The 16,947-nt window shown below is 40.3% G+C and overlaps 1 protein-coding gene across 2 annotated transcripts; it reads left to right on the forward strand.

Annotated features, from left to right (window-relative positions):
- The first annotated feature begins 915 nt into the window (after positions 1 to 915).
- LOC125484386 (E3 ubiquitin-protein ligase DZIP3-like) lies at positions 916 to 15,819 on the forward strand. Of its 2 annotated transcripts, none has more exons than XM_048602917.1 (8): positions 916 to 1,473; positions 5,124 to 5,217; positions 5,533 to 5,634; positions 7,836 to 8,275; positions 8,440 to 8,566; positions 11,178 to 11,372; positions 13,156 to 13,248; positions 14,460 to 15,819. In XM_048602917.1, the coding sequence occupies exons 1-8, from the start codon at positions 1,457 to 1,459 to the stop codon at positions 14,580 to 14,582; spliced, it is 1,191 nt and encodes a 396-aa protein (XP_048458874.1). In that variant the 5' UTR covers positions 916 to 1,456; the 3' UTR covers positions 14,583 to 15,819. The 2 variants fall into 2 exon arrangements, with proteins under 2 accessions (XP_048458874.1, XP_048458873.1); XM_048602916.1 differs by having other exon boundaries at positions 919 to 1,473; positions 11,178 to 11,387.
- Positions 15,820 to 16,947: the final 1,128 nt, after the last annotated feature.

Raw genomic sequence — 16,947 nt, forward strand, 5'->3', positions numbered from 1 at the left:
CTATATTCTCAGGTTTAGAAAAGTGAAAAATGATCTTATTCACAATTACAAACTGGTTACAGGCATTGACAGGATAGATGCGTGAGAGATGTTTGCCCTAGCTGGGTCTGGTCCAGAACCACGGAATGCAGTCTTAGGATAAGGGGAAGACCATTTATGATTGAGATGAGGAGGAAATTCTTCATTTCGATGTTGGCGAAACTTGGAATTCTATGTCACAGTTGAATATGTTGAAGACTGAGGCTGATAGATTTCTCTGTTTTGAGACACCAAGGAGATAGTACAGGAAATGTGTTGGAGTATCAATCATGATCTCATTGAATGATGGAGTGGGCTCAAAGGGCTGAATAGTTACTCCTGTTCATTTTTTTAATGTTCTTATGAGAATGCTGCAGTGTCTGAGCAGTGCCTCCTTGCTGTTCAGCAATAAGTTAGAGATTGCAGCTACACTAGCGAGATCTTTCCTTTATATCATTGTTGTCTATAAATGATATAAAGCTGTTCCTCCTGAGTTAACAATCTCACTGGCACACCTAGCCCAGGATTTTGGGTTGCAATCTGAAGATCTGATTTGTTTCCTCTTTTGCTAATAAACCTCCTTTTTCACCAAAATCAACACTAGTTCCCTCAACAGATGGGGAGGCAATGGCCTAGTGGTATTATCACTGGACTGTTAATCTAGAGACCCAGATAATGTTCTGGGCACCCAGGTTCGAATCTCGCCACAGCAGATGATGGAATTTGAATTCAATAAAATATCTGGAATTAAGGATCTAATGATGACCGTGAATCCATTGTCGATTGTTGGAAAAACCCATCTGGTTCACTAATGTCCTTTAGGGAAGGAAGCTGCCATCCTTACCTGGTCTGGCCTACATGTGACTCCAGACCCACAGCAATGTGGTTGACTCTGAGCTGCCCTCTGGGCAGTTAGGGATGGGCATTAAATGCTGCCTCATCCCGTGAATGAATAAAGAAAAAAACATGACCAACTGTCAATGGATCGGACAGGGTACACCTTCACTACCAGCCTTCAAAACTATGCCGTGTTGTGCTGTTTTTATTAAGCTGTTGGAGAAGCTAATTTAAAGGTCTTTTCAATTCAAGCAGTTCTCTGATTTAACCTCAATGAATGCAGGCAATACACGACAGGACACAGTTTCATTCAGACATGATTGTTTGAGTTGGGAGCAAACGGGGACCTTTTATTAGTAAGAACCAGAAAATAGTTTCCAGGATTATGTTATTACTGTTTTGTGGAAGTTAAAACTTTTTCCTTCTAAAGTAACCTTTACTGGATGGAAGTGGCACTGGGTTTTTTTTTTCTATCTTTGATCTCTTGATATAATATTGCTCCCTTGTCTTTGTTTAGGTGTCTGTGCTAGAGACCTGGCGGAGAACACAACTCTTTTTCCATTACAGAGCAGCTGACGATGCTAAGCGTATACTAGATAAAATGAAAGCACTTGTCAGGTGAGTCTGAAATGTTGTTTAATTTATAATTCTAGGATGGGGCTGTTTCTTTCTATTGCCAGTTTCCCATAAGTGAAGTACAGGTAGAGGAGGTCTTTTGGTCCATGTATTAATCCAGCCAAAACATCCGAAACCTCCCCGTCATTCTGGCATCAACTGTTAAACAATTTCAGGATTTACACCCCTGCTACTCTAACATGAATCTATCCTGTGTATTGATTGGTTTGTGCAAAGAATTATTTCCTGAAAGGGGTGACACGAAAGGCATTGTATGCTCTTTTAGCTTTTCTCCTCATTTCACTATTTTTGTACCTAAGATGGCGCCTTGTGTGGCGACATTGCACACATTTCACAGTGCTGCTGTACTTTGTACTTGATTACACATGACAATAAACCTAATTCTAATGAGTCAGCAGTGTGGAGAAAAGATTGTAAGATATTGCGGGGAAGTTGGGAGTAAATAATTAATTTATCCAATGTGTAATTTAAACTAGATCTAATACAGCTTAAAAACTTAAACCTGAGTTAAAACAGATATATCAACTTTCATGAACTAAACCAATAAAACAAGATTGCATACATATGGCAGTGCAGATGCTATGCTACAGCTACAGCTTTGGGAGTTTGTGGAGGTCTGGGACAGCCACGTTTTCAAAGATATCTGCATCTGGAATTTCATTACAGTTGTTGAACTGGATTCCAAGGTGCAGCGATGACAGGCATCGGAGAAGGCAAGAACTCCCTGGTCACTTCGTCCAGTCATGATGAGTAGAGTGTCAATTAGTTCCATTGGCTAGACGGTTAGTTTGCGATGCAGAGTGATATCCACAGCATGAGTTCAGTTCCCATGCTGGCTGAGGTTACAATGAAGGGCCTGCCTTCTCAACCATGCACTTCAACTGAGGAGTGGTTAAACTCACTACCAATCATCTCTGTTTCATGAAACAGCAGCCATAGTCCTCTGGGACTAGTGAGTTTTCACTTTCATATACGGGGAAATTAGAAGTACATGTAACAAAAGAAATATGGTAATCATGGAGGAATTAAATCTAGACAAACCCAATTTGAAACAATAATGTGGAGGATGAGTTATTGGAATATATTAAAGGTACTTCTTTAGATTCAGTATGTTCAGCAATCAAATCAGGAACAAGATATTTTAGTTCTGAGGAAGGGTCACCGGACCCAAAACGTTAACTGTTTTCTCCTTCACAGATGCTGCCAGACCTGCTGAGCTTTTCCAGCAACTTTTTTTTGTTCCTGATTTACAGCATCCGCAGTTCTTTTGGTTTTTACAAGATATTATATATTTAGTATTCATAAGATCATCAGAAATAGAAGGTAGAGAGAGTTGTTGGGCCCTTGATTTTGCTTTGCCATTCAGTAATATCCTTGGCTAATTTGCTTGGGATCTTGTGTTCACTTGCTAGCCTTTCAACATATTCCTAGTTTTCCTTGTAGATCATTCTGCAATGAGCTAGGGTTAATTGATACAGTTAGTCCTCACTTAAAGTTATGGTTATGGTCTAGAAAAAATTGAATTTAAATAAATTGGAGATTCTCATAAGAATCATTATTAGTTTCCTTCAGAAATTTTTCACTCAATGTGTTTTCAAGTTGAAATCCTGTACTGTACAAGAGCAACACTCTCAGGTTCCAGCTGAAACAACTTGCTGAAACTAAATGCATTACTAAATATAAAAGAAACACCATAAAATCCATACAGTGTGCACACAGGCGATTCAGCCCATAAAGCCCACACCCACCCTCTGAAGAGCTTCCCACACAGACCCACCTCCCTACCCTGTCCTGGTAACCCTGCATTTTCCCTGGTCAATCCACGTAACCTGCACATCTTTGGACAGTGGGAGGAAACCGGAGCACGCGGAGGAAACAGGGAGGACGTGCAAACCACTCAGAGATAGTCGCCCCAAGGTGGAGTCGAACCTGACTCCCATAGAGTTATTTTGTAAAAAATTACACTCGCCATATGGTAAAATAAAAGCAAAATACGATGGATGCTGGGCATTTGAAATAAAAATAGGAAATGCTGCAGAAATTCAGCATTTTTTCTGGAAGCATCTGTGGAGAAAGAAACAGATTTAACATTTGAGTCCAGCATGAACTCTTGAAGACTTCTCCAGAGCATTCTGTATTTAGTTTGTTCACATTACAGTATTTTAATGTAGATTATGCTCCATCTAGTGGCAGAACTTAGTGCAGTCATGTATCAGCTGGAGTCCCAGGACCATTTGTACTGTCTAACTCCTGACACTGGACAGAGGCCAGGATGTCCCAGGCACGTTCATGAATGGTCAGAGCCTGCAGCTAGTAGAAAAGCCCTGAGGTCTGAGTTGACGTGAGACAGTGAGAGGGTGAGCCTGAGGTTAAGGACGGGAGCCAGTCCTGGAACCAAGGCTGAGAGCAACAAATGGCAGCATGTGGAGGAAAAGACCAGAGAGCAGAAGAGCTGTGAAAAGGCCATTTGAGTGCGCAGGCCACAAAATAGCAAGTCTGACAATGTCATTAAAGTGAAATTGGAAAAGTTAAACAGTTATATTGATGCTACTTGATTAAATTAGTCAACATTAAGCAGAGGCTAACTGTATTGCACAATCCAATCTATGTGTACTCTCCCCAGTGTGGAGATCACATTGTGAGCACAAATTGAATAGACAGGTTTGAAAGAAGTGCACATAAGTTGATGCTTCATCTGGATGGAGTTTTGGGGACCTTGGAGCTAAGAAGACAGATGTTACATCTGCTAACTGAGTGGGCCAGGGTATCACCGAGGGAATGGTCCCTTCAGACATGCTGAAAGGGGAGAGGAAGTGTGTTTGGTGCTGGCATCTTTGATCTGTCTTCATTCATACTTAGCTGAATCAGCACCATTCATGCTTGTCTTCATTCTATTCCTCTACCATCGTTCTGTCCGTCTAAGGTCCATCTAAATATTTTATCCTGCTCATTTATTAATTTCTAGGGTGTTTCTTTCAAATTTGATAGCCTCATTCTGTTTAGCATCATCAAATTTGACCAATTTGCATTTCCTTTTTTCCCCTTGCTTTGCAGCTCCACATGCTCCTTTTTGTGTCCTTAAGACTGGTATTATAGCTAGTCTTCATCCTGACCTAGTCTAGTATTTGTAGATGTTCATTTTAATGGCATGTTGGTGGTAGTCCAGTTGTCGAGAATCCCAGCTATTTGTAAAATTAAATCACTAACTTTGAGCAGCCATCAGTAAAATAACCATCAAACTACATTTTTTAAAAAATGCTCACTGGTTCACTAATGTTATTTGTAATTATTCTTAATCTACATGACCCCTAATACTCTCTGAATTAGACTGGTAAATCAGATGTGAAAATGCTTTCCAAAGGCAGCCTCTTAATCTCCACCCCAGGAGATTAGAAGTGAGTTACGTATTCAGCTCTGCCACTGTTGGAAACATCATGATATGAAACAAATAATAAATACAGGGATTATTCAATATACGATCTGATCTGGTGAGAAATCTATTCCCAAAATATGCCCAAAGGTAAGCATACAAAATACCTTGTGACTGAAGGAAAATCCCAACAAGACCTATATCAGTGTAGGAAATGACACTGAGGAATTTTATGATATTTGAATATTCTGTTTTTATGCAGAAGCCCAATCCCAGCAAATCCACAACTACAGAGGTCGGTTGCAGCCTGGGAATCATTCCTATTTACAATCAACCAACAAATCCATCAAAGCGAGGTAGGTTTGAGGTGGATTTGGTACGTTTACATCACATAGAATTCTACAGATTACTTTGTATGCTGTTTAATTAGTACAGAAAAAGAAACAATTCTCATGTCAGCGGACTTGATATTGTGCTTGTTTTCCTCAAAAGAGTTCAGTCCCAAATGATGCTCACATCGGATTTGCACTAAGACTTGACAAGTATTCTGGATGATGGTTGATTGTCTTTTACAGTCATGTTTTTCATGTTGACTTTTCATTAATACTTTGTGGAAAATAATTGAAAGGTTCTTAAGATTGAGCAATAACACAAAGTATTCAACTTTATAGACAGATCTTAATAACCAGCTGACTCGAGTAAAAAATGGAGCTCATCTAAGCAGCCTTCCACCAGTCTCCATACCAATCCTCCCAGCACTCCCAGGCTCTAGCGTAAGTATTTTTTGATGAAATCTTTCTTTTCGCAATAGTTTACACTTGTGAAACTATAAAGATGCATTCTGTTGAAGAATGTGCATCTTGTGTCATTTATATTACAGTTATTCAAATTAGGTAGAATTGAAGATCACTCACTCCATTCAAAATCATAAAATCTGAACAAAATGCTGTAACCATGTTTCAGAATTTATATGCAGGATGTGTGTATAAACTCACAAAACAAGTCACTACCTCTAACCTTTACACTTCTTTAAATTACTAATTGGGTCTTGGGCAAAAGATCTAGGAATTGAACTTAACTACCAGAAAAGGCTAATGTGCACATTGTCATTGACTAATGCTACTGTGACCCACAAAATACACAGGCAAATGAACAGCCTAAAGCACTGGACTGCAGTGGTTCAAGAAAGCAATGCATCACTGCCACCACCTCAAGGGTAATTAGGGATGGACAATGAATTCTGGCCAAGCCAGCAATTCCCACATCTGTGAATGAATAAAAATAAATTGTCCTGAAATGTGATGTCCTAACCTGTATGCAGTTAACCAGATCGTTCAGACTAAGGCTCTGTATAAGTGCTGCAACGTATTCTCCCCATTGTTTGTTAACCCATTCAGGTAAATTCCTATATTCCATTGGTATTTTTGATTTCTTTTGCATACCTATACACCAGCTTTTAATAATTTGTTGACTCAACTGACAAATTTCCATGCTTCTGTCCAGTTCCTATATTCGCCATTTAAAATGGTTATCTGTCTTTTTTTGCACTAAGGTAGACAACTTCGCATGAGGTCAACTCTATCTGACAAGGCTTTGAGCACTCAATTAATCCATTTGTCTCTTTGCTGTTTCCTGTTGCTCTTAATTTAGTGGGCTTTAGAATGTGCCAGCTAAAAGTAAATGTAAAAACAGCTTCAACAGGCCTTTGAATAAAATGTGAGGGTGAAGCCATAGGAATGTTTGCTTCTGTCCCTTCTCCGTCACATCCTACAGTCAGTGTGTGTGATGTGGGTCACTAGTCTGTTCATCTCTCCCTCACTCCATCCTTCCCTCTTCTCCCTTCATTCCCTCCACCCACCCTTCCCTTCTCTTCTCCCAGTCAGTGCTGGAAGACAAATGGATGTGATCAGGAATGTAGGATTGTGAAGCAAGTTGCAAAAGCAGGAATGGAATAAAGCTGTGGAAGGATTTGAAAAGCATGTCAGTGATTTTGAAATTAAGGCACTGGAGGATGGAGCAACAATAAGAATGAGCTGAAAAAGGGGTGGTGAAAGAGACAGGATGCTAGCTGCAGATTGCTGGATGAACTGAAATTCCTCACCTAGGGCAGTGGTCATGAAGCCTTAAACAAGAACCTTTGAAAACAATTCAGGTTGCCCTTTCGAAAGGATGTTGTTCAACTTGAGAGGATGCAGAAACGATTTACGAGGATGTTGCCGGGACTGGAGGGTTTGAGTTATAGGGAGAGTCTGAATAGGATGGAGCGTCTGAGGCTGAGGGGTGATCCTATAGAGGTTTATAAAAATGAGGGCATGGATAGGGTGAATAGCTGAGGTCTTTTTCCCAGGGTTGGGGAGTCCAAACCTACAGGGCATTGGTCTAAGCTGAGAGGGGAAAGATCTTAAAAGGACCTGAGGGTAACCTTTTCACTCAGAGCATGGTGTATCTATGGACCGAGCTGCCAGACGAAGTGGTGGAGGCTTGTACAATTACAACATTTAAAAGGCATCTGAGATAACAATGTGTAGAGCTGGATGAACAGAGCAGGCCAAGCAGCATCATAGGAGCAGGAAGGCTGACGTTTCGGGCCTAGACCCTTCATCAGAAAAAAAAGGCATCTGGTTGTTTATATGAATAGGAACGGTTTAGAGGGATATGGGCCAAATACTGGCAAATGGGGCTCAGTCAGAATGAAGTGTCTGATCAATACAAATAAGTTGGACTAAAGGATCTGATTCCATTTTCTATGACTCTGTAAATGAGAGGAGGATTGGATGTGAGTTTCAGTAGTAACGGGGCGTAGATGGACATCATTCCTATTTTGGGACTAGAAGTATCCTTAGGTAATGGGTCTAAAAATGATTTCATGCTTGTGTATAAAGTAACATTGTAACTGAATTCAGAACATAAAATATACAGAGAAAACATATATTCATCTTGTTCCCATTTAAAGATGTTTTTGTTTTAAATTTAGATGCTGCTGGAGAATGATGATCCTGCCATTATAGCATCATACTCTTCTGCAAGTAAGGAGTTGCAGATGCAAAACCAGATGGTATCTATTGCACAAGCCTCAGCTGCTGCAACACAGAAACCTCTGACGGCTCTAATGCAAGCAGCCCCAAGGACTGCTGAAGCGATGGCTAAAGTTCCATCTGTAACATCTGTGACATTCAGCCTACAAAGCCAATCTTCCTTGAACCAAATTCAACGTGAAAATTCTTTGACAAAGCCTCAGTCTGCCTGGTTATCAGTAAATAATAGATCAGGCACACCCACAATACCTGAAATTGTAACCTCTACTGATACTCTGCTTTCTACAAGTCAACCTGCAAATGCAACATCTCAGCAACCCAAGAACAGCTATGATAAAATCATCAACCGTCTTTTGACCATGTTTCCTCATTATTCAAGGTAAGTCTAAGGTCAATCAAATACGTTTACACGATCTTGAGTATTTCTTTCATTGAGTTGCTTTTGTTTAACCGTGGGTTCTCATCTTGTCTGCTACAATAATAATGTCAACAATGACTGTTTACAGCCAATCCTGAACCATATATACTCATTCTGCTTTATAGGGCCCATCTGACTGATTTCATTAAAGAAGTTCGTAGTGCAAATGGCGGTTCCCTTTCTGGATTAGTATACGATGAAATAATTAATCGAGTGGCAGATCTCATTTTGGATCATCAAGACAAAACAAAGGTGACAATCTGAAGCTTGACCTTGTGTAAAATGGTAAAAACTCAATACCTGGATGCTTGAGTTGTCCCTGTTTACTGTTTCACAGGCTGGAGGATTGGCCTAACTATTTGAAGGTTTACTCCTGTAGTATGAGAGAGAAGAATGTGGTGAAATGAAAGTTTAAATACCTCCATTGCCTGCTAGGTGCCGAATGTTTGTGTGGAGATTTAAATCAAAAAAACAAACTTGTTCACTTTGATCTACTTTCACTTTTGGGCGATGACCAAGACTGACAATGACCCCAATCTCCAAGCAAAATGTGCAGCTTTCTATCAGCCATAATCCAAGAGTCCTCATGTCACTGCTAAGAGCTGATTGTTCCACTTTGCTTCACTGATCTTCATCCACTTCAGCACTATAATACAACAGCTGCTGATTTACCAGCTCATTTTACAACCCCTCTGGGTACTATCTCCAGATAAAGCACATTTCAGAAAGGTCATAAGTCACACTACACCAGGTTATAGTCCACACCTTTATTTGAAATCACACGCTTTCAGAATGCTGCGCCTTCATCAGGTGAACTGAAGCACACAGGCGTGGAATTTATAGGCAGAGAGATCAAAAGATCGTACCAATGGCGTGAGTGGAGTGTTGACAGGGTTAATAACAAGTCTGTGCAGGTAATCAAAATTGTCACATGATGAGACTAAAGTGTCAACAGCTGAATAGCAAGTGAAGGGATGATCTATAATCTGATTAACTGAGGCAGAGAGATAATTGCAAAAAATTAAAAATAAAATGGTACTGGAGACAAACCAAATGACTGGAATAACATGCTAGGTATAAGAGTCACATGCAGAGGGTCTAACCAAAGTAACAAGTAGTCCAAAACTGTATAAACTAATTAAGACAGAGAGATCATAACAAGTTATCAAGGTGATGGTGTCAAAACAGGACAGTAAGGAAGATTTTACAAATGCGACCGATAGGGTACCCTTCGTCATCCAGTACTTCCCCGGAGTGGAGAAACTACACCATGTTCTTCACAGCCTTCAACATGTCATTGATGACAATGAACATCTCGCCAAGATCATCCCTACACCTCCACTTTTCGCCTTCAAACAACCAGCAAACCTTAAACAGACCATCATTCACAGCAAACTCCCCAGCCTTCAGGACAGCATCGACCACAACCTTGCCACGGCAACCTCTGCAAGACATGTCAGATCATCAACGTGGATCCTACCATCACACGTGGGAACACCACCCACCACGTACATGGCAGATACTCATGTGACTCAGCCAATATTGTCTACCCCATACACTGCAGGAAATGATGACCTGGGGCATGGTATATTGGCAAACCATGCGGATGCTACAACAACGGATGAATGGACACCGCGTAACAATTGCCAGACAGGAATGCTCCCTCCCAGTGGGGAACACTTCAGCAGACAAGGACATTTAGCTTCCGATCTTCAGGGCACCATCTTCCAAGGCGGCCTTCAAGATACACAACACAGAATCGCCAAGCAGAAACTGATAGCCAAGTTACGCACCCATGATGACAGCCTCAACTGTGATCTTGGATTCATGTCACACTACATGTAACCCCATCATACTGTTCTGTATCTGTAAAATCTTCCTTACTGTCCTGTTTTGACACCATCACTTGATAACTTGTTGCGATCTCTCTACCCTAATTAGTTTGCAGAGTTTTGGATTACTTGTTACTTTGGTTGGATCCTTGGCATGCAACTCTTATACCTATCATGTAATTCCAGCCATTTGGTTTGTCTTCAGCACCATTTTTTAAAAATTTTTTTTGTAATTTTCTCTACCTCAATTAATCAGATCATAGGTCATCCCTTCACTTACTATTCAGCTGTTGACATTTTACTCACTTTACTGACACTTCTGATTACCTGCAGAGACTTATTATTCAGCCTGTTGAAACTCCACTGTTTGTACGATCTTTTGATCTCTCTGCCTGTGTATTCCACGTCTGTGTGCTTCAGTTCACCTGATGAAGGGGCAGCGCTCAAAAAGTTTGTGATTTCAAATAAACTTGTTGGACTGTAACCTGGTGTTGTGTGACTTCTAACCTTGTCCACCCCAGTCCAACGCCAGCACCTCCACAATATTTTGGAAACTCATTCTTTGTCATAGGAGCATTTTGTATTCACTGAACGCTCCTTAAACTGCAGAGTTGAGCACCAAAGGCAGTACCTGCTCATGTTCCAACAATGCTCACCAGCTGACATGTCACTTTCAGTTGAACTAGGTCTTGTTCCCAACAGTTTCCAGTGATGCTATCCATGAATTAAAATAGCCCCTTCGATGGCTAAAGTTTGTTAGCTTGCAGTGAGAGGGAGAGGCTTAGAAAAGGAACTTTTGAGATTAGGATCTAAGCAGCTAAAGATAAATATTATCAAACACAAATAGAAGTTATTAGGCTTAATAATGCTATTATTTGCAAGTAGCAGTTAGTTAAAAATTGTAATCAAAATGCATGTATGATGATAAATTCAAAATTAAGTGATATTTGTTGCCAGGATTCATTTTATTATTTTCACTGAAGAAGTTTCATGGTGCACATGTTTCTTTCTCCCTATCTTGCACATTATAGGTCCAGTTTGTGCCTTCCACCCTTCAACAGCCAGCAAGCCTTGTTCACCAAAGGCCATCCTCTGACCTTGGTACTTCACACAGAGTACCTACAGCATCACGTGAGAGCTTAAGACCATCGACTCTTTCAGCTGCTAGAAGTGCCCGTTCACAGCCTTGGAAACCTGTCAAAGCTCAGACTGCCTCACAGTGGCACGTAAGCAATCCTCCAGTAAGTGATAGTGAAGTATAACTTTCATTACCTTACAATAAAAAGATAAGGATAAGAAAAGACCTGAAACTGTCCATCTTGACTTGAAAATATATCGCCTTTCTTTCACTGTCACTAGGTCAGAATCCTGGAACTCCCTCCCTCCGGGCATTGTGGTTGTATCTGCAACACATGGATTGCAGTGGTTCAAGAATGCAGCTCAGTGTCACCTTCTTAAGGGCAATATACGCAGGCCTAGCCAGTAACAGCCACATCCCACAAGTGAATAAGTAAAACTTGAGTGTACAGGGCTGAATTTCAAAACATGAAGTATAATGAACTCTGAGGAGGATAGAGATGGAATGAATGAGCGAGTGGCAAATGCAATTTAACGCAATTGGCAAGTTAAACATTTTGGAAGAAGAAATGAGAGTCAGTACAAACTAAGTACATTTATAAAGGGGGTACAGGAAAAGAATGTGTTCTAGGGAATATGGGCTTAAATAGTTGAAGGTGGCAGGGCAGGTTGAGAAAGCTCTCAATGAAGTAGGCAGAATTTTAAAATTTTATAAAGAGAGACGGAAAATCATGGAAGTACTCAGTAGGATCTGCTGGGGAGAGAAACAATTAACATTTCAGGTTATTCACCTTTAATTATTTCAAATTAAATTTCATCAACCTGAAACTCTGTTTCTCAGTTTGTAGATGCTGTCAGATCTGCTGAGCATTTCCAGAGTTTTCTGTTTTTATTTCAGATTTCCAGCATCCACAGTATTTTTATAAATAGAAGCTTTGAATTCAATAGCAAGAAAGTTGATGAATCTTTATAAAGCACTGATTTGGGAACATCTTGAGTATTGTTTTTAATCCTGTGCCCCATGCTTCAGGAACGATGTGAAGGCTTTAAAGAGGGTACATGAGGATTTACTAGAATCATTGCATTGATGAGTGTGATATAAACTGGAGAAGTTGGGACTGTTAACCTTTAGAGTGGGGAGGATTTGAGAGAGTAAAAAAATCATGAAAGAACGATAGAGAGGATAGAGAAGAATTATTTCCATCAGTGGACAGGTCATGAACCAGAGGACACTGAATTACGGTGAATGGCAACCCAACCTAACAGCGGGCTTGATGGACTGAAGGCCATTTTCTGTGCTGTAGCCTCTATGACGTGAGGATGATAATTTTTATGCAGTAAGTGGTTATGATCTCCTGTGAGTGTAGTGGAAACAGATCACTTTATGGATTTCAAAAGGCAATTCGACAATTATTTGAAAAGAAAAGAATTAAGGCCGAGGGGAGTATGTGGAGGAATAGCACAAGTTCAGCTCCTCTTGCAGAGCCTACAGATACTCAGCAAGCTAAACAGCTACCTCTTGTGCAGTAACCCACTCTTCCTCCTCGGTCCTTCCTTTGATTATTTCTTAATCCTTGATTCAGTAAGGTCCCAGATATCCAGTCACTTCCACTGTTACCAGTTCACACTTCCAAGGTTTATAATGAAAAAAACACCCTTAAACTAAAGGATTCAGGTACAAGTTTAACAGGGATGCCTGAGATGCCACTTTCCAGTAAATTCTGCACCGGTTAAAAATTAAACTCCAGCTGACTGTCTGCACACACAACTTTGCCAAGGTCAGGTCTCCCCACTTGCCCTTCTAGCATGATTAATCCTTGGGGAAAGAAGGTCAGTAGAGAGACCTATAATAGAGCTAAGTTCATTAGATGGAGCACAGTGAGCAAGACGGTTTTTAATAGTTGTAAACCTTTTCCTTATTTTTCCTGACAGACATTTGATGATGAGCCATGTATTATTTGTCATGAAGATTTAACACCAGACACTATGTGTGTGCTTCAGTGCAAACATCAGTTTCATCAAACGGTAAGCAGAGCTGTCAATTCATCTCATTCTTCATCATTCATCGATGTTAATGAACGGCCTGCTTGGGTGGAAGGATGGGTAGAAGGAAGAATGGTCACTGAGCCAAATCGTTTCTGCACACAGTGATACCAGGGACAAAAAGCTATTCCTGATCCATTAAAAATTAAATTGAATTTTCATGTTCATCAGCAAGAGAGGACAGCTGAAATTTGCAATGAATTTTAAAATAAAAGCCTGAATTTGTCTTTTATCAAGGAAGCACATTTGAGATCAGCGTTGAGATACAGGGAATAATAGCCAATTTCTGCAGAGCAAGGCCCCCACAATCAGCAAAGAAGCAAAAGACCAGATATTTCGTTATGTACAAGAGGATTTAAAGTATTGCAACAACCACACATTTTTGCATAATTCTCCCCTTGTCAGTATTGTGTGATATTCATAAGAATTTTATTGGACTTTTAGATAAGCACGTGAATATGCAAGGAATGAAAGGATATGGACCAAGGGTAGGCAGAAGGGATTAGTTTAATTTGGTGTCATGTCTGGCACAACATCTTGGGCTGAAGGGCTGTTCATATGCTGTACTGTTCTATGTAACTGTTACGTTATAATTTTACTATTCATTGAAGGTAAAATGATGATTCAGATAGCTGTATTGAACATAGAACAGTACAGTACAGCACAGTACAGGCCCTTCGGCTCACGATGTTGTGCCGACCTATTATCCTACTAAGATCAATCTACCCTACATTTTACTAGCCTCCATGTACCTATCCAAGAGTTGCTTAAAAGTCTCTAATTGCTGAAAAAAATGCACATTTTGTCGAAGCTTTTTGTCTTGCACTCAAAGCTTCAACAAAATGTCTTTTATTTTCAGTGATACTCAAGTTCTGTACTACCAGATGACTGTTCAGCTAGTTCTGGAAAATGCAGGTGGATTGGATTGGAAAAAGGGTAATTGCTGCAATTCCTGCAGGTTTAAAGTGTAGTAAAGTTGAAACTGCATTAAGCCTATTTCTTTGACCAAGCTTTTGACTATCTGCTTATGTGGCTCAGCAGCAGACCTTGCTATAATGTTTCTATGAAGCACCTTGGGCTGTTTATCGTGTTAAAGATGCAGTATAATTTCAAGCTATTGCTCTAGTGTGAAATCAGTAGAACAATGAATGTGGTGTTCTGTAAAACTGTTTTTGTGATTTGTTCTCCCACAGTGCATCAAGAAATGGCTAAGAGAGAACAGCACTTGTCCAACATGTCGAGTTCATGCTCTCCTGCCTGAAGATTTTCCTGAACTGTCTGGAATGATAAAAAATACACAAACCTATCCTTTTTAAGAATATAATCTAAGAGGGGATTGACATATAGTTGTCAGTTATTTTGATCATTATTTTCTGCAGCTTTTTTTTTCCATGAAGCTGTTTGCAATTTTAGGATAGCATGAAAAAGAATGGGAAGAACGCGCAGGGTGCAGGGACATTTGAAGAAGGAGCATGGACATGGTTGACAACATCCTACTGTGGAGAGATTCAAGCCTTTTAACTTCATTAAAATGATGTTCGGGTTCAATAAACAAGGCGTCTTTCAAAATTTGTCAATAGCAGAATCATTTATTGAGAACTCTGATGTTGCTTGATGGATGTCAGTGTGATACCATACGAACGCTATGTAGTGATCTAGAAGGGGAACAACCTAGTTCAGTTTTTCTCTCTCGATCCAATACCAGCCATCTTTGCACTTCATTTCTAAAGCAATGCTCTGTTACAAATATAAGGAACAACAAGCTTGCAATTTTAATCTTTATACAATATAATCCCTTTTAAGTATATTTTTAAATTCATGGAAAACTAGCTGAATATTCTAAATAAATCATAATTTGAGGCCTTCTGTACCATCATGTGCCATATTGATTTCTTCTTGCTGTCAGCAACAAGTGACTTTTTTTTTCATATTACCACTCCATGTTAAAGACATTATGTAGGGTACACACTTATTACAGAAGCCATCATTCTGGGGAATGTTAAGAATAAAAATGTTTTCCAACTCCATAGGCCGGAATCAATTGGACAATCTTCGTTCTGTAGTAATCATAGTTTGTGGCCACAGAAGCATAGTATTTCCAGCATTTTCTGTTTTATTTTGCTTTGGGGTGGGTTCAGTATTCAGATTTGTGTCGATCTCACCTAAAATCTCCTCACTATTTTGAAGATGTAGTGGAGTAGTGGAATAGGCTATTTAATTAAAAATAAGAACAAAGTGCTGGAAATACTCAGCAGGTCTGGTAGCATCTGTGAAGAGTGAAGGGGTCAACTGTTCATCTCAATAACATTGCTAACTACTACCCGTTCTGACAGAATGTGACAGGTTAATAATTTTAATGTTAATTTGTGTAAGAAAGATGAGAGTGGATGGAGTGGGTCTATGGAAGAAAATGTTGCCCATACCATGTTTCCACCCTATAATGTTGTATTGACCTTATTAACTAAGTTTTAAGAGGTGATGGTGTATTAAAAATTATATGTAAAACTAATGGTCTTGTTGCTTCAGTGCATTAAAAGAGACAATGAACCATTACGAAATGTGCCCTTTGCATTTGTTATTACAGTCTTATGTTAACCCATCCCTTGTACTAAATAAAAACCAAAAGAACTGTGGATGCTGTAAATCAGAGTCAAAAATAGAAATTGCTGGAAAAGCTCAGCAGGTCTGGCAACATCTGTGAACAGAGTTAATGTTTTGGGTTGAGTGACCCTTCCTCATAAATGATGGTAGCTAGAGAGAGATGAGCAGTTGGACAGACAAAGGACTGGGTAACGATCTGGCTAGGAAGGTGAATAGCTATTAATGGGGACTGTTAGTAATTAACAATGGGTTGTGTGTAACAGCAGACTGTGATAACAAGGCCTGGTGTGTGGGGAAACGAAAGCAGAAGTTAGTGGAAAAGCTCAGCAGGTCTGGCAGCATCTCTGAAGAAAAAATCAGAGTTAACGTTTCAGGTCCAGTGACCCTTCCTCAGAATGAGGAAGTATTATTTAGTATTTATTATTTATTTAGTATTTAACTCACTGGTATGTGGGGGTTGGGCTAAGGACATCGGAGAGCTCAAGACCTAAAGTTATTGAACGTGATGTTGAGACCAGAAAGCTGCTGGGTCCCCAACCGGAAAATGAGGTGTTGTTCTTCCAGCTTGCACTGAGCTTCACTGGAGCACTGTAGCAAACCTGAGGCAGAGATGTTGACCAGTGGACAGGGTGGTGTGTTTAAGTGGCAGGCAACTGGAAGCCCAGGGTCTTTTTTGCAAACAGAACACAACTGTTCTGCAAAGCAGTCACCCAGTCTAAGCTTTGTTTCCCCAGTGTAGAGGAGACCACATTGTGAGCAGTGAATGCAATAGACTAGATTGAGAAGTGCAGGTGAAGCACTGCTGGAAGGTATGTTTGGGCCCTTGGATACTGAGGAGGGAAGAAGTAAATGGGCAGGTGTTACACCTTCTGCAGTTGGAGGGGAAGGTGCTGTGGGGGGGATGTTGGGCGTGAAGGAAGAGTGGACCATGGTGTCCTGGAGAGAACGATCCCTGCTGAAGGCGGACACGGGAGGGGAGGGGAGGGGAAGGGAATATGTGTCTGGTGGTGGCATCTCACTGGAGGTGGCAGAAGTGGTGGCTAATGATCCTCTGGATGTGAATGCTGGTGGGATGGTAGG

The sequence above is a fragment of the Rhincodon typus genome, chromosome 11 (assembly GCF_021869965.1).
Source record: "Rhincodon typus isolate 14 chromosome 11, sRhiTyp1.1, whole genome shotgun sequence".
NCBI classification, from domain to species: Eukaryota; Metazoa; Chordata; class Chondrichthyes; order Orectolobiformes; family Rhincodontidae; genus Rhincodon; species Rhincodon typus.